This window comes from Nanorana parkeri, unplaced genomic scaffold, assembly GCF_000935625.1.
Source record: "Nanorana parkeri isolate BGI_ZX_2015 unplaced genomic scaffold, ASM93562v1 scaffold399, whole genome shotgun sequence".
In the NCBI taxonomy this organism is placed as follows: Eukaryota; Metazoa; Chordata; class Amphibia; order Anura; family Dicroglossidae; genus Nanorana; species Nanorana parkeri.
This window is the reverse complement of record NW_017306667.1, coordinates 292,257-311,225: the sequence shown is the minus strand read 5'-3', so window position 1 is coordinate 311,225 and position 18,969 is coordinate 292,257. Positions and strand designations below refer to the sequence as shown.

The 18,969-nt window shown below is 41.3% G+C and overlaps 1 protein-coding gene across 1 annotated transcript in view; it reads right to left on the bottom strand.

Annotated features, from left to right (window-relative positions):
• The window catches only part of SCAF11 (SR-related CTD associated factor 11), a 59,909-nt gene that overhangs the window by 20,638 nt on the left and 20,302 nt on the right, over window positions 1–18,969 (bottom strand). The window contains exons 6-9 of the mRNA XM_018559485.1: window positions 17,216–17,314; window positions 13,264–13,358; window positions 3,798–6,668; window positions 2–328 (exon numbers count right to left, since the gene is read on the bottom strand). Coding sequence (XP_018414987.1) covers window positions 2–328; window positions 3,798–6,668; window positions 13,264–13,358; window positions 17,216–17,314 — 3,392 coding nt within the window. The remainder of the gene's footprint in view (window position 1; window positions 329–3,797; window positions 6,669–13,263; window positions 13,359–17,215; window positions 17,315–18,969) is intronic.

The window sequence follows — 18,969 nt, the reverse complement described above, 5'->3', positions numbered from 1 at the left end:
TGTGGAGCAATATAGCCGACTTGTTGAGATGGTGGTGGTGGTGGCGGGGGTGGAGGCAATCCCTGAGGCACGCTAGATGGAGCGGATACCTGCACTATAGGTAAAGCTGGGTGGAGATGGATGGGGAGTTGAGGATGAATGTTGTATGGATTGTGCTGCATGCTCACTAAGGGGGGAGGGACGGCCACTGAATATGGGTAAATATTCACTGGCTGCGGAGGAGGTGCATTCATCGGTGGCGGTACTACATTCATTGGAGTCTGCACCATATTAACTGGCATCTGAGCACTTTCAGTTTGTTGACTTGGTTGGTCTTTGATGGTTTGATCTGTTTTGGAAAACAATTAGGAAATGAAACATAGCAAATAAGAATGCTATTAGTTAAAGGGCTCTGGAATACTATAACCCAAATACTACCTAGATTAATGTATACATTTATATCAGAACGCAATGTACTGCTTTCCCAGAATAAACTTATTAACCACTTTGTATGCATCAGCACATTTTTTGAGTTAAAGATGTTCATCTACTTGCACAGTCATTTCAAAGAGAAATGTACAGTTATCCTTAAATACATATGCTTTTTAACTTACATTTGTGGTGAGAGGAATATGGAGGCTGCCACTGCTGACCTCTCTATTAAAGACAAAGTCTACCTTTTACAAAAAAAAAGACATGCACACTTCCACATGAAGGATTTTCATATTTGCATAGCATTTGAATAGCCCTAAATGTATTAAAAGGGATAATGTGTTTTAGACATATAAGACACATCCAAGATTTATCTTTTTATTTGTATTCAATTAAAAATGTCCTTTCCAAAATAACTTTACTGTATATACATGGCAGGAGTTTTCAGTTTATAAATTGAATTTCTAGAAATACTCATTTTCTTGTAATCGCTTCCCAGGAATACCTATCTTTTGTAATTGGAGTCCCAAATTACAAGCAGATTACTCCATTAATTATACAGATGTGGACACATTTGTTGGCACCCTTAGGACCTATTCACGACAACCACCACATTGCATTGCACAGTGCTGATCCACAGATCCCAGGGGAGGACAGGCATAGCTGGCTCTGCCTCTAGAGAGGCAGAGCCAGCTGTCACTCACGCAGCTGGGTGGATCCAGACAATATTGTCGGGATCTGTCCCGACTGCGGCGCTCTCAGTATATTGCGAGCAATAGCCAGCTATATACTGAGCTTTGGGTCATGGGAGGTTAGTATATGTCCTCCCGTGATCCTAAAGAGAACGATGGGGAAAACCACTTACCCCATAGTTCTTCTAACCGCTTTCCGTCCGCCCGTTGTGAAAAAACAGACGGAGGGACGGCAAAGTCCCAAGGGCGGGTTGCCATGATTAAACGGCTTTTATTCCTGCTCGCGTGTGCCTGGGCAGAAAAAACCCGCCCATTCTTTAAAGCCGCTACCAGCTGTTTTGCATACAACCTATCTCTATAGCCACCGATCGGTTGTATGTTGTGTTTTGCTCGCCCCGTCGAGTGCTGCCGCCTGGAGTGCCGCCTCCTCCTGCACCCTCACCTTCAATCCCAGGATCCGCTAGCCCATCTGCAGCCGGGGCCGGCCCAGGAGGGCGTCAGGAGGTAAGATGGGAGGGGGATCAGCATCTTCCTCCGTGCTGTGAATGCGGAAGTAATGTGTAATACATCACTTCCGTATTCACTTGTCAGTCATCTGGCTGCTATAGCCAGAGAAAAGAAGCTGATGAAGCAGATCTGTGCTTCATCAGCTTCTTTGGTGGTCCCCAGGTGACATTAGGGGGTCTTGGGGACCCCTAATGTCTCCATAAAGAGGACCTGTAAGTGTGCCTTTGCTATTATATAAGGGTATTGTTATCCCCCTGTGATAGCAATAAAACTAAGTGTTAAAAAAAAAGTCACATAGAAAAAGGGAAAAAAATAAATAAAAAATGTTTAGGTCCCCCACCCCCACGTACATATAAAAGTAAAAGTGACCCCGTCTTCTTTATTTTACCAACAAATTGGTTAATAATAAATGTTTTATAATTTAATATATAGGGGAAACTGTTTTTTTTAAATTTCGGTTATTATTCCTTAATATAGTAAAAAATAAAACCCCCAGTGGTGATTAAATACCACCAAAAGAAAGTTCTATCTGTCCCTAAAAAATGGTATAAAATTAATTTCAGTATAGCGTTGCATGACGGAATAAATGTCAAAGTACTGCAGCGCTGAATACTGAAAAATGGCCTGTACAGGAAGGGGGTTTAACACCACGGACTTCAAGTTGTTGAGGGTCCCATTTTTGTCCTTGCCATTTTCATTTGTTTCTTTAATATTCTGTTGAATCAAAAATCTAAACTAAAGACTGATTTAAATATGAAACAAGCAATAATGGACGCCAATTACTTTGGTCATTTTCAAGCTATTTTAGAGAAAATTCTGGGTTCTTTTTCCATGGAAGGGTACCAACAAAACTTGTCAACGTTTGTAGCAGTTTATTGGGTGTTACTTGTATGTCTAAAACAAGGCTAGGCGAAGGGCTATAATAGTGTTTCTTACAGCACTAAGACCAATCTAAAGATCTTAACAAAAGGCAGACATCTCAAATTAAAAAAACAAAAAACAAAAAAAACTTTTAAGTAGCATTTTTCTTTTTGTGCGACATAGGTGTATACTCAAGTCAGGTTAATCCATCACACATGCACAAATGGATTATCACTGGCTGCCCAATGGCCAAATGAGAAAGACAGACTGCTAAAGAACCTTGAGAAAAGATGGCAGCAGCAACAGTCACAGCAGCGACTTCTTTATGGAATGCAATTTTTTTTTTTTGACAGGGGTATCCTAAAACAAGATTACCACTGCGTCCTCTCCATAGCACTCTAATGATCTATTTTCATTCATTAACTGTTTTTGTCAAACTGTTTATTTGTAAAAGAAAAGCTGTAAGTAGTAGACATAAAAAGCTTTAGTTTATATAACTGATACATCTGACAAAAAATCCAGTAAAAAACATTGAAACCATAACATCTTGCCTTTAACTCTCACTTTGAAAGATTTAACCAACTTCACTGGAATAACCAATACTATTTGAAAAGAAGAAAAAAAAAAAGGAAAGCAGAAATCGCCAAGGAAAGACATCCATTACCTAAATGGCACTAGCAAAAAACTAAGGATTTCTGAGATAGGAGGGAGGGAATATATGAGGATCCTTGCTGCTCTGGCCAGAGTTCAAACACCAGATACCTACATACTACCCTGGTAATCTCTAAATCTGTACCGTACAAACCAGATTTTCTATTGTTTAAGTTCCAATCATAATAAATAGCTGCACAAAACCAAAATACAAGAGACTCAATTGACGAAGTTTAACACAAGGATAAGGAACTTATTAGCCATGTGACTAATTTTCAAATCTCTTTGGACCAAGTTGAAAATAACTCACTTTCTTGAAAACAAGGATCTTTATCATGGCGTTTTAGCTTTGTGAATCAAGTCCTATATCTTGAATAGCATTTGCAGTCTGCATCAATACCAAGGCAAATAGTTCACCAGACTAGAAGACTAGAACCATTTGCAATAAATCAAGCTGCACATATTGCTTGCAGGCTCAAAAATCGAAAAATTTACTTGGCAATGCAGCCACACTGGATGATTATGGATTATATGGTTATAAGTACATTTTAAATTACCCTTTAGAGTGAACCCGATGCCAAGCTGTGGAAATTCAAGTATAAACATTCCTAAAGTGCAGTAAATTTGTTTTAACTTTTCTGGGGGGAGGGGGGAGGAGGCATATCTAACACAAACCTTGGTCCTGAGATACTTCTGGTTTAGTCCATCCTTGCTGGGATCCAGTGGAGGTTCTTCCTCTTTTTGAGTAATAGTTTTGTACATCAGCAGGCAGGGTCTTTCTAACAGCCCAACTTGATGCAGAAGTCCACCCAGATCGATCAACAGGTGACTCAAATGTTTCCTCAAATTTCGCTTTATAATTTTTGTGTTCTTGCACCCAAGTAGGCTCTGGCCCTAAAGTATTAGAATTTCCTGAGAAGGGCTGTCTATCGTTCCAAGAATTCTCATTTTGGTCTCCATAATTAAATCCACCTCCGAAACTGCCTCTGCCACGTCCACCACGACCTCTGGGTGAATTCCACTCCATGTTCACATTTCTGTTCCATGAATCACACTGGTTATCTTCCCAATGAGATCCCCTGGGAGAACCTCTTCCTCTGTTTCCTCCTCTCCCTCTACCATCCCCCCTACCTCGATGGTCTCCCCTTCCTCTGAAATCACCTCTTCCTCTGTGATCTCCTCTTCCCCTATTTTCTCCCCTACCTCTGCCCCTGTTGTCTCCCCACCCTCTGCCTCTGCTATCTCCTCTAATCCAGCCATCTCCCCTGCCTCTGCTGTCAAAAGATTGAATCTTTTCTGACACCCAATCCGGGTGATCATTTTTATTATCTGGATATTGTTCAGATGAATCCCTTGAGTCATATTTATCACTTCTAAAAGGTTCGTTTGTTTTTTCATTCTCATTTCTTCTGTATCTGTCAGTTCCCCTAGGACTTTTCCAATTGTCGTTTGATCGCCTTTCTCTCCAAGGGGAGTCCTTTTCGCTCCTCTCAGCTGTATTACTTCTATTCCGATCTCTAGTGCGTGATCCCGACCTTGAGCGAGACCGACTTTTAGACCTAGACTGCCTCCTATGGCGTCTGTCTCTGCTTCTGCCTTTCCACTGCTCACTATGATCCCTATCCCTACTACGTGATCTAGACTTGCGTTTCAAAGGAGAGTCTCTATTTTTAGAACGTGATCGAGAACGTGATTTTTGCCTCTCTTTAACTTCATTTTTAGTAGGGGACCATGTTGTTGATGGAGAATGGAACCTAGATTTTCGTGGACGTAATTCTTTTTTTTGTCTCTCTTCAAGTGGCACGGACTGTTTCTCCGTGGATTCAAGTTCTTCTGTTTTTGTTGAAACCAAAGAACCAGGTTCAGCTACAACTGTTTCAGTCAATTTTGTGGGTTGTTCAGGTTCACGATCACTACAGACAGAGTCGCATTCCATAGCTACAGATTCAATATTGTCCTCACTATAAGTCACCTTTTCTTCATTGTTAAAATCGGATTCCTTTCCAATATTAGTATTATCAGACATTTTGCCACTGGCCACAACACTAGAAACCTCAGGGATGTTTTCGGTTTTATCAACTAAAGGTTGTAGGTCATCATTGCATAGTCCATCTTGTGCCTCACCGACATCACACAACTCCTCAGCTGTAGACTGTTCAGACAGGTGTGTTCTATTTACAGAATTGTCAGTAGTGATCATGTGTGTGGATTCACCAGGTACACTTGTTTTAGAGTCTGTCAGCTTGGGTTCCTGAGAGACATTTTCCACTCCATTAACTTGTTTATCACCCAATTCTTCATCGCTTTTAAAAGAACTATCTTGCACAGGTAATTCGACAGTTAGCACTTTAGGAAGGTCTGGAATTTCAGGTGGGTTCTCTTTAAAAGAATCACAGGAACTAGAGGAATGTTCCAAGTGAGATTGCTTTTGTGTATCTACAGCAGGCAAACTTGTGTATTCCCCAGCTTCAGAGAATTCTGTCCGATCTTCTAAATCGGACAAATGTTCAGCTTTTGACTCAGAGGAACCACTTGACTGGCTCTCATTCAAGCTTTCAGATGACTGCACACCAGCCTGACCAATGTCTGAGTAGTCTTGTTCCATACGATGGGGAACCGCTTCAGATAGTACTGAGGAAATAGAGTGTTTTTCAAGCACCTCCATTTCATTTTCAGAGTCAGACGATGCAGATTCCTTGTTGGAGTAGACATCATCAGTGCACTTCACAGAGAGTGGAGAACCCTGACATTCTCCTTCAGAGACTTGCAGATTCTCTGCCTGCAAAGAATGTCCCTCTTCAGTGATTAAGTGCTTTGTAGTTTCTACCACATCAGAGCCAAGTTCACTTCCAAACATAGACTCTGGCTGACTTTTTTCTGCTGTAGTCTGACCATTTGTAAATATTGGTGAAGGAGGTGAATTCTCTTTGTCAAATAGATATTCATTCTGCAATTCTGGAGATGCAGATGTCTCTTTAACAAAGCTTTCCATATTTTGCATAGGTGATGAAGCAGGTGAGTGTTCTTCTGTGGACTGGTCCATAAGGGACAACACAGAGGAATGATCTTCTGGTTGGTATACCTTTTCAGTGGTGCTTGCAGGAGGCGTAATTACTTCAAACTGTGTTGAGGCAGACAAATCATCTGGTATCTTCAGTTTTTTTTCATCTTGTTCTGATTCACTATTGGAATCACCTTTACTTTCATCAGCTTCTTGTGGAGTTTGTGTTGCTGACCTAAGGCGTTTTCTTGTTTGAGGAGCTTTTTTAGGTGCTCTCTTTCTTCGTTTTGTAGGTGGTTTACTTGGATGTTCAGTTGACAGAGTTTTTGTGGAAGAGCTATTACAACCAGGTGCATCATTATCAGAATTGCTGGATTTTGGTGAGCTTTGAAGTTGGCTGACTTCAGACTTGCTGTTTCGCGTTGAACGTCTTCTAGTACTGGACTGCACACTTTTCTTTCTTGTTCCTTTACTACCAGAAGCAGCTTGTTTTTTCTCTGTTCCTTCTTGAGCACAAGTGTGAACACATGTTCTTTTTGAAAAACCTGTTTTTAAAAAAAGGGGGGGGGGGGAGGAAAAGGACAGCTTCTGTTAAAGTCTATAATGCTATACGTATTTCCTATTTTAAATCAACACATTAATTCAAACACTATACATAAATTTCCAGTTATCCGGCACCCACAGGGATGACTGGTAGATGCTGGATTACTGTAGGTTCTGGTTGTGCGAATTATTAACTCTCAAGCAACCCTCCCTGCTGAGCCAACTCCCCCATTCATCTGCAAGATTCCGCAGCCGGCAGTTAAAAATGTAAATGTAGGGCAGCAGGGGGAGCAATAGCCAGACTACTTTAGGCCATTTCAAATTGCAATAGCAGGCTGGCTATTGCACCCACCCACTGGGCAGAGGAGGGGAACAGAGTGAAAGTTCTGCCTCAGGTCCGCTCCTCTGCTCAGTGGACGGGTGCAATAACCAGCCTGCCATTGCTCCCACCCACTGGGCATAGGAGGGGAACTGAGAGTGAAAGTTCTCTCTCAGGTCTGCGCCTCTGCTCAGTAGGTTGGTGCAAAAGCCAGCCTGCCCAGTGAGCAGAGGAGCGGACCTGAGAGAAAATTCCCTCAGGACCGGCTCTCTGCTCAGGGAGCGGGTGCAATAGCCAGCCTGCTATTGCAATTTGAAATAACCAATAGCAGGCTGGCTATTGCTGCCGACTTTACAGTCAGCTGCCGACTGCATAATCAAGCTGCCAGCAGCAAGATGTAAACTAGAGAATTTCTTAGTGTGCACATGTCTATCAAGCAACCAGCAAAAAAAAAACAATTTCCAAGATTTTTTTTTTCCAACCGGATGCTTGAGTGCCAGATAATGGGGAGTTTACTGTATATTGCACTTATTAAAGTGTAAAATATAGTAAAAAGCATTCCTTATCCTAGTCAAAGTGAAATACCCAGTGGGAGAGTGTCCAAAATAGGGAAATCAATTTTGAAAACTGTAAAGTACATATGCTCAATGCAAGGTAAGCGGCTGGGGTGGCAGTGCTAATTTTGGCAGCAAATTTCAATTTAGTTTTAGGCAAGTATTTAACTGTTTTAGTCTTAGTATAGTTTTAGTCACCTAAATATCATAAGATTTTAGTTGACTAAACCCATTAGATGTAAGTAGACTAAATCTACTGTAGATTTAAAGAGTAACTTAAGAATTTCGCTAGAATTTCCAATCTCATTATATACTCCTGGTGTAAACATTTGTTAACCCATTGTTATTATGGTATTAAAGTTTGAACAGGCAATACAGACACAGATTTAGCTGTTGTAATATAAAACATATCCATCTTAAAATTATAATAAACCAAGTCTTATAAAGAAACAATATTGTGTTTTCAACAAAGGACTAATTAGATATCAATTGATAACTTGCAAATTACATTCTTTATTATTTCAAGTAGAAGTGCAATTCTAAAATATTAAAATGAAAAACTATATTGGCTGTAATGCCGTTGCACAAATTACCTGTTAGCCATCCATTCAGGATGGAACCAGAACTCCAATGAGATTAGTTCCGATTGGATCTCTTCCCAAATAGTCTCTCCCTAACATTTTAGTCCAGTTTAATTTGTCGACTAAAATGTGAAATTATAGTTTCATTATAGGTTTTAGTCATAACTTAGTTTTTGTTTAGTTTTAGTCACTGAAAGTGTTGACAAACTATGACAAACATAAGTTGATGAAATTAACACTGCCGAGTGGAAGGTAATTTATTCTCTTCAAGAGCGTTTTGCATTTCCATATAACGCTATGGAAATGCAAAACCTGCTTGAAGCTGGTTAAATACAAGTCAGAGGGAGGTCAACTGCACTTGTTCAACTCTAAATGATCTCAAGTGTGTCAAACGGATGCCATTGACAATAAGTTCAGAAACAGGTTATACTGCCACCTCCCGGAGGCTGTGACACTGGCAAACAGAAAACAGATAACACCTTCTCTGCCTCAATTTTGAGAGAAAGCAACACACAGGGCAGCAAAAACAGAGTGATTGGACCTGTACCCCTAGACTGCAAGGACAAGATTTCACACCAAGTACAAAAATCTAATTTTCTTTATCTATTGATACAGTCGCCACTTTCACAAGCTGTCCAACTGAGGGGTGGACAACAACCACTGACCGATCCAATAAAAAAAAAAAAATTGGAACCTGCAAGTCAGGACTACCAGGAGAAGCAATGGCCATATCCGAACCAGACGAGGCAACATCCCCTGCGAGACAGTGGAATCTGCCAATGGAATGTCAAAGTGGATCAAACTGATGCTCAAGACCAGGACAGAAGAGATTACCACCAAAGAGAATGATTGTACCAGAAGGAACACTGAGCCTGCACCAAAAAGATGTTGCGAAGCCAAAAAAAAAGAAAAAACCACCACCAAAACAGGTTGAACATCCTAACTACTTGATGAAAACTAGACCAACAATGTTAAATGGTCAACACAAGGAAACAGACAAAATCCCAGAACAGGTCCATGAAGAGAACCTTGGACAAAACAAGTCAAGAAGACCAGCCGGTCTACAGGCGAAAGGCCCAAGACATTTCCAACCTTTGGATGCAGGAAAAGAAGATTCCAGGTTAAGACTGAGGTGGCCTGGCCAGACAACCAACCTTACAACAAGATATCCATCCAGGGAAAGTGAAAAGCCTCAGTGCAATAACCAAAATGATTGCAAAAAGACCTCCGAGGTGTCTCTAAGAACTGACAGAGGAATTCTGAAGGAGCTACGTAACCTTGTTCATGAACATGGTTCTAAGAGTTATCGGCCCCAATGCAGTGAGGCATTGACATTATTTGCGCGAAAGGCATGAACCTTAGCAAAAGAGCTAAAAATATTCACCTGATTACGAACAAAACAGAGGAAAGGATCAGGAAAATCATCAAGAGCTGCAGATCTGCCACAAAAGGAGAACCTAACTCCAGGTAATCAGCTCTTCCGAAGGCCTGTGATAGTACTCTATTCCCAACAGGCGTTCCTCCAGTCAGCACTTGCTAGGATCCTAGCAAGTGCTGACTGCAGACAATCTAGGGGAACAAAAGGCCCTCCAGAGATCACTTCTGCCTGCTGTCCATAAGATGAGGTGCAAAGCATTGTCTCCAAGGAAGGTAGTATGGATGAGAGCATCACTCTTGCAGTCATCCAGCATAGCAATAGGCCACTAGTCCTGTCAGACAAAACTCCCAAACCTTCCCAGAGGTAAAAGTCTTACAAAACCTAAGTGATGTCCATCTGGTCAAAGAACTGATTCACAGTGAGAACCCTTGAAGAAACAGTGACCAACTGAAGGAAATGGCGAGTCAACAGGGGAAAACTGTTGAGTATTCCCTCAAAAGCCTACAAGGGGGGAATGTCCCTGACAGTTAAGGGTCTACGTTTACATCCCAAAGGGTGTAAACGTCTATCAAAGGTCTTGAGCTGAAATTATTTGTCCATTGGTATCCAATAGATATTGACACTAAAGGCCTGTGAAGTCCATCCTGTCAAAGCCAGCAGGTATTAGGCACGTCAAAAGAGTTCTGACTGTAAGGGTCAGAAAGCTGACCCTCTTTGAGGAGAGTCGCCTAAGCGCTCCACAATAGGTATGACCAGAAAAGGAGACTAGGGTGGACATAGAGCCCGGTGTCTGAAGAAATAACATGTGCTTCCAATGGACAGTGGTCTGTCATTTGCTTGGGAAGGGATCAGTAAGAACTGGTCATGGCCAACCTTGAAAGTAAGGGGTTCCCTCTGGATCAGGGAAATACTGAGAAGCCCCACAAGGGGTTCAACATTATTTAAGGATATAGAACTACAGGGAGGCCTGGGTTGATAGTATAAAAGATAAAAATAGCTCCAATATGTAGAGTGGAATTCTTCAAAATGGAAATAGATTATAAGGATATCAGATTAGCCACTTAAAACTACTGTTATAAATGAAAGTAAAAACAGAAAGAGCTAATGGATCAACCGAAAACAATATCCTTTATTAACACTAAACACTAATATAGATACAAATAAACAAGTGACTATAAATCCCTCAAAAAGAAACTTCCCAATGGAGAGTTAAAATCTATCACAACACTGTCATCCAGCTAAACCTATTCCCTCCCATACACATCAGTATCCGTATATGCCATGCTTGCACCTTGAGAGCACAACATTGTAGCCGTGTCTGGAAAGTGGAAACATTTATAAGCCTGATGAACCAGAGTCGCTGGGGTGAGTTCACTCGCATAAAATATACAGTAAATTTACCACTCAGTAGTATACAAAGTCATTAGTCCACTGTAATATAGTGTGATCTCTAAGGCATAGCAAGCTTAGCCATGAAAATAAGGGATAGAAATGCAGATGGAGCGCTTATGCAGGCAATCAGCCAAGCATAGGAAATACAAAGAGCCACATTCACACAAAAGCTGTGTCCAAACTGGTGCTTACCACTCCAACATCTCTCTGATGGTTCCCACTTTACATATCAAAAGCCACAACTGATTCATCCTGCCTAACACACAGGTGAAGCCTCCTAAACCGCTAAAGTGCTACCTCCTGCCGAAGTACATGAAGGATGAATCTCCTCTGACCCCTCCTGCATTGAGGCAGAAGCATATTCTACCCACTTCTGGTATAGCGATTTACAGTGTCAAGAGCAGGGTCAGAGAGAGGATGACCCTCAAAGCCCAAGATGCTCCTTGGATTTAGTATCAGTGTGTTCCTCCCCAGACTTGGCCGGGGAGGGCGCCAGATCAGTGGTGGTGGTGGAAAATATGAAAAAGGCAGCCACTGGTGCAAACATTGAGGGCCTGTTCACATTAGTTTCAGGTCCGGATCAGCAGATGCGGTGCTATGTGTTTTGCCGCGTTTTGTATGCGTTCCAGTTTAAAAAAAAAAAATATTTTTTTTTTGCTGGAGTGGGGCTGTCAGTATGTTTGCTGCAGGGCAGTGAGTTTTTGACGCGTTTGACGTTTCCGGACCGTACAAAATGTGAAATGCAGTATTGGTCGTAACCTGAACGGACTGTGTACGTGAGAACTGTAGCCCATAAAACACATAGGAATACATTGAGATGCATTTTTAGTGCAGGAGCGTACAGATCAGGTCAGCACAGAAAACGCGCGTCGTGTGAACAGGCCCTGAGGTAGCTCCTGACTTCAGCCGAAATCAGCCTTACTCACCAATTCTTCAGAGACAGCATCACACCTGGAGATGTGCCACTGCTTTGGACCTAGAAAGCATTTTGCTGCTAACAGACAGGCAGGCACCACAGTGTAGAGCTGCAGTCACATTCCAGACTAGCGCCATACATCCAGTCCCGTGGGGTCTGGGTACAGCCTCCAGAGCTAATGCTGAGGTTCTGAGGAAAGAGCAATTAGGATTGCTGCCATTTAGAAACCAGCTTAAGAAGCAGTACTGCAAGGAATCTTGACACCAGTCACCAATAGAAAATCTCGAAGCAACAAAGGTTTTACACACAAAAAAAAAAAAAGATTGTTTATCAGATCAGAAGAAAAGTCATTCAACCTGTTTAGACACAAACAAAAAATGTGACAGGATGGGAAGAAAAAGCGGTATACAGGGTCTGGCTTACAACTTTCCTGTTTACCAGCCTCCCAACCTCCTGAATGAGGCACCATAACCGGACTATCTGAATTCCTGGATCCCGCAATAGACCAGAAAGAAAATACATTAAAGGGTGTCTGTTTTGACAGTGATGGTAAAACCATAACAGGGATTTCCTGTATTTACAGAATAGAGCAGATAATTTTTGTTCAATGTCATGTTTGTCCCAGCAAAGCTTTAATAATTATAACCCAGCTCTAGATTGGTATACTCACAAAAACGAATTCATTGGATCTTGCGGGTCTAGATTGGCAAAGCAGGAACATTTTCCTTTCTAAATGAAAATTACACCCATTTCCTATGTCCACACTTCCTTTAACAATGCAATGGCAGTCCTTTTGCAAGGGTACGGTTTAGGTGCTGGCAACTTTACAAATAATAACACATTTTATATTACAACACTTGAGTTTAAACAAGGTTTTATCTTCTCCCACTCTGAGATGTGTTGTACAGTGGACCGCAAGAGGCTGATGTCAAGCTACATTTGGTTACGGAGGGTAGCCATGCACTGTGCGAATTCGCACAGCAGGTGCCACTGTCGGCCAGCATTCCTTGATCAGCTGATCGAAGGAGCCAACTGGAAAATCTTCACACGAAGAGAGTGAGCTGCCTGCCACCTCTGTTCGGGTATTCCGACAGCCTACAAATAGGGACTTAAACATAGGCCCTCAAGTTAGTGATGTTTTTTACATTATATGATATATTACACGTAAGGGAAAGCCTTCTTAAATAGAGACTCTGGGTGTGCACATTATTCTTTTCCATGTCCACTGTTTTATATAATTCCTAGGCGAGATATGAAAGATTTGCATTTTTTGCAACCATCATGCTAAGTAATGCATCCTAATTGACCTTAATACTTTGCTAGCACAGCACACAATTTAGCACTTATTCTACAGTCCCACATGCTTGATCCCCAATTCAACAATGAAACAAGTTTTTAATCTTAACATTCATTACAAAATCCTCAGCTACAACAAAAAATTTTCCCAAAATAGTTACCTTTGTTCCTGACAGATAAAGGTCTTATGGCAGATATATAGTCATCCAAAAAAGATGGTGAGTGGATAAGTGTTTCAACAGAAAGAGAGGAATTGCTATGAACAAAATAGTTTAAAAATACAAGTTAATTCAAAATACAAATAATGTACATTGGGGCTTACGTATATTTAAAAAAAAAAAGTGTGCCAAGAACAACATTTATTGCTGTTCATAGCAACCAATCAGAATCCTTAATTTTTAAGCCATGGACTGTAATGACAACAGTTAAAAGGTGGATTGGCTGCTTTGGCCATCAAGAAAAATATATCACATTTTTCATGCATAAGTTTTTTTAGAAGCTTTCTAATAATTAAAAAACTTTTAGCAAAATCAGACCTTAACTTGTGTAGTAAAATTGTTGTATTTACATTGCCCAAAACCATAAATTTAATATATTGCAGCGTACCAATCTCTTTAGATGAGGTACCTGTAAATTCTTTCCTTAATTTTGTCCTTACAATCCCATGAATAAACTTGGTTCCTGTAACATGTCACCCTCTGTTCATGGGGGAGGGATAAGAAGTTTTTTCACACACAAAAAAAAAAAGATATGGTTTTGCTTTCAGTTTAGCTCACAGAAAGTGACTAAAAAAAAAAAAAAAAGGTGTTCTTATCTTGAAGAATTAAAGCTATAGGAGGTCACTACAGCTAAGGACTAGTAGGCTACAATGTATTACATTTTTATTTTTGGGTTAAGATATACTTAAAAAGTGGAACCAAAATACTTTTTTTAGTCAGCAACACGTCCAACATGAAATTCTGCCATAGCACACTCATATTGTGCCCATTCAGAGCTATGCCCCAAAAAATCTGGTTTGTTTTAATTCCCTTCTCTGAATCAGTACTGCTAGCTGTCTGCACCAATGCAGAAAAGATACACAGGGAGCTTTGAGAGATGATATAAGAGGACCTCTCTCTACATACCATGCACCTCTTAAGATGCATCGCTTTTCTCATCTGGTTAATATCCACTGTGTGGTTGCAGCGAAGCAGTGCAAAAGATGTGTGTGCTCATACAAATACATAAATTAATGTGTTCAAAGTATCAAACAGTAACGGCAGCCCATAAAATGTATTATTTCATAGATTATTTTTTTCCGATACTCGCTGACACCAAAAGTACCATTAAAAAGGAGAACTATGAGGTGAGTTCTTTTCACTCACCTCATAGTTCTAGCCGACCTGTGACAATGAGACTGTCACAGGTCGGCTCAGTAGATCGGGAAGTGAGCGAACACATACCGGTGTTCGCTCACCTCCCGATCCTGTCACAGCTCTCTGCCGTGACAGGGGAGGGGCTGGATTCCCTCTAGATTGACAGCTGGCTCTGCCTCTCACGCAGCTGGGCGGATCCAGACATAATTGCCAGGATCCGCTTCAGCGTCTCAGTATACCGTGAGCAGTAGCTTCCGGTATACTGAGCTTAGGGTGACGGGAGGACGCTAGTTTGTGTCCTCCCGTTACCCTAAGGAGAACTACGGGGGAAAAGCCTTCTGATTAGCCGGGAAACCGGCTCCATGCTCCTTCGCCACCAAGCGACAAGGGAGCATGGAGCGGGCTTTCTGGCCAATCAAGAAGCCGGGGGGGCAGGTAATGACTCGCCGTCCGTCTGACCTATCAGGAAGGCGGGGGTGAGTTATTACCCACACCCTGACTTCGTGATTGGCAGGGAAGCCAGCTCCATGGTGACGAGGGAACATGGAGCCGGCATCCTGGCCAATCAGGAAGCTGGGTGGCGTTTAATGACTCACCGCCTGACTTCCTGATACTGGAAGTTCCTGTATTGGAAGCATTTGGGTGAGTACAAGTACTCGTCCAAATACTCGGTATCTGTGTGCGTGTAAATAATCAAAGAATACAGTATATTTACAAATTTGCCATCCACATACAGTGTAGCAGTTAATATATGCAAAAAGGTTTGCATCAATATATCATTTTTTCCCCCCAATTGTAACTAATATAAATAGTAATTACTGTGGGGCTTATTTACAAAAAGCAGGGTGTGGTTTTTAGAAGAGTGCCTATAAAGCACAAAAGGAGCCACAATGCATCACAATATTTTATAGTTACACTGGTATCTGCCTCATAAGGCAAAGCCCCTTTTCACAGACTCCATATAGTGTTTCTTCGTTAAGAAGCTGCTGATTTACGGAGTCAAAGCAGAACACAAGTGAAAACCACTTGCAGACTTACAGTGGAACTAAAGCCCAAACTTTTAAACTTTTAATTTTTAGTTTTGAATAGAGTGGAGAGGAATAACACACCTCTATCGTTTTAATTGCTGTCTGTGTCCCCATTTGGGAGATTCACAAACAGTATTTGACATGGTGGCCTAAAAGTGAAAGAAAATCCCAAATTTTGGGATATCAGAACAGGAAGAGGGGAAATCCTCCAATGGGGACAATAGTTCCAGTGACCCTGCTGACCACCAGGGCTCTCTTTCTCACTTCCCGTTGTGGCTATGTGACAAGAGGTGAAGGGAAATCTCCCCAATGGGACACAGATGTCCAAAACCATCAGTCTTGAAAAATGGGAACTGCCATTGCCGTTTTATTTTACAATTAAATTATATGTGCAATAACTCAGGGGCCATAATTCTCACCCATTAAAATACAGAGTCAGTGACATGGATTAAGATTTCCAACCAATGTTCTAAATCTGTGACTCACTAAGCAGCAGATTAAGGATAATGATATCAAGTTGGGAAACTTGACACGACCAAGAAGCAATGGAACGTCACCCTTCAAACTAGCCTACCACTTGCGTGTAATAGAGGTGCTCCGAGGCAATTTAAAGGAGAACTATGGGGTCAGTGTTTTTCCCCATAGTTCTCCTTGGGGTAACGGGAGGACACAAACTAGCGTCCTCCCGTTACCCTAAGCTCAGTATACCGCGAGCTACAGCTCGCGGTATACTGAGACGCCGCACCTGGAGCGGATCCCGACTTAGATGACGGGATCCGCCCAGCTGCGTGAGTGACAGCTGGCTCTGCCTATCTAGAGGCAGAGCCAGCTGTACCCGCCCCCTCCCCCGTCCGTTCCGCCAGTCAGCGCTGGCAGATCGGAGTGGGGAGAGGGGAATCCAGCCCCTCCCCCTGTCACGGCAGAGAGCCGTGACAGGATCGAGAGGTGAGGGAACCCGGTATGTTTTCCCTCACCTCCCGATCTACTGAGCCGACCTGTGACAGTCTCATTGTCACATGTCGGCTTAGAACTATGAGGTGAGAGGAAATCACTCATGTCATAGTTCTCCTTTAAAATTCAGCGATGGCATTAACGGTTTTAAAATGTAAAATGCATGGAATGCTTCAGGGCCCATTTACACTAGCCTGTCTGCTAAAATGCTGCATTTCAGCAAACTGGCTAGTGCGTTGTAACAGCTCCGGTAGTGTGTGTTGTATTGCACACTGCCAGAGCAGTACTTTACATTTTCTTTCTTTTTTAAACTTTATGTGAAGTGTACAATGAGCATTACATTCAGGTTCCCATCGTGCATCGACCTGTGGTGCCATACAGTGAGCTTGGATAAAATGCAGCATGTATTTTATCACAGTCCACCACTCACTGCATTATGATGTGAATGGGACACATAGAAAACAATTGTTTTCTGGGTGTTCTTGCATTGATCCGGTGTGGTACAACGCAGGTCACTGCTATAGGTGTGAACGGTCCCTATTTGTACTAATTTCATTCTCTGAATAATCCTCAGTGTTTTAAATGTTCTTAAAACTCCAGTTCTTGTTTACATATTTTATTGAAAAATTTGAGAAGCTAAAAAATCAGAAGCCTAGTGTGGCTTTTTGTGATTAACTTGATATTTTAAAATTAATGTAAAAAATAGAGTAGGAAAATCACGGCTTGAATATATACATTTGAAAGTGTGCATTCAAATATTAAGACACAGACGTACATACCTTTCTATTCTTTCCATTGTTGTTGGAAGCCTCAAATGATTCAGCCCTTCCCTCTTCCGCTGTATCAAACACAGAGCACTCTCCTCTTCTACTTCTGAACTAAAATACATTTTTCAAGAACCACATTTGTATACAATAAAATCCAAATATACTAAAGTCTGTTGGCTAAAATGTATGCTTAATGTAGTCTACAGAAATGCAACTAATTGTTTCCAGGGATAGCATAAAGAAACATCTGAGCTTTTTTTTTCACAGGCGTTTATGTCAAGAAAATTTTCCCACACTTCATGTACCAGTTACTAGGTTTTGTCTGGAGCTGAGCTTTTACCACTGCTTGGTCACCATCTGGGACGGACAAAAAAAAAAAAAAATGCTGTCTTAAAAAGAATGTTCTGCTACTAACTCGCTTATTGGTATGTCAATCCCCTGGTCCCCCCACAAGGCTTTGTGATTCTATGCATCAGCACCCATGTCACTACTGTGTCCTGTAGGGATGTGGGAGACAGCAAATGGAATGAAAGCAAACAGCAGGAAACTAGTAATCATGTCTGAAGCAGAAGCTTTCTCATCTGCCAGAGCTTATGAAGACAGCCAAGCTCAAAAGCACTGCCTGTCAGAAAGGTAACACTGTATTGCCATTTGGCAGCTTTATTGGTAAAACACCTATTTTATATTTGATACATGTTCACATAGCATAACCGAAAAAAATTCTGCCAACATATTACTTGCTTTTATTTCTGAAAGAAAAGGAATGGAAGGAGACCGGGTAGGTTAATGTTTACCATAAATTACCCCAACTGTACTGCGCTGGCAGATCTCATCAGTTATAAACTAGATTTGGATAGGTGTCTGCCCTAACAAATGGTTAAAGATCAAGAAGCGTTGTATGTTAATGAGGGGAAGCTCAGAATGCCCCCTAGTCTTTCTAAGGGTAGAGCTAGTATTGCCTGTAACTTTGAAATTGTAGTGAAGCTTGCAGTATGTTCAAATGTCTGTTCCACAGACGTATCTAAAAAGGTAATATATGTTTTACAAATTATTTTTAGGTATGCTGTATAAATAAGAACACATAATGGGGGTTTCTAAAATTTGAATGCAAAAGTGGAAATGCACTTTAAGCATTTTCTTTTGAAGGCAGCTCTTAACTTTTTAAGCATTACATAAGAGAATTATTTATAGCAGCTCTGCAGGAATCAAAGCGTCTTAAGCCTCATTCACACTGCCGTACAATATACGCTGTGTATAGATGTGCGCAGCGTATTTTCACATATGCAAATAAATGGCTCCATACACAGCTGCGTATGGAGCCGTATATTTGCGCTGCGCAAGAAAAAAATTGGACCCAAGATGGGTCCGGGCTCCATATTTCTGCGTATTTTACACGCGTACATGCAGATACAGTACATTAGTAAATTTCTATTAAGAATGATGCATTCTGGGATTGCATACAGTGCACACATACGTGCATATACGCAATAGAAAATTTTGCTCTTGCGTTGTGTGTGTATGTGGCACTGTATAGTGCATTATGTTTTCTCCACTCTTCTCTAAAAGAACACAAACTATAAGAATATGGTTTTCACTGTACTATCACCAAAACAGCAAGATTGAAAACACTTGAGTGCGTGTAAACCTGTAAAAATAAATGGATAGATTTGACAATGCACTATGGATTGCCTGAAAATTCAGGTCAAGTTATCTATTAAAGAACGAGTTACTGTGGTGAGCACTCCACTTGCATGTATACATTTTCA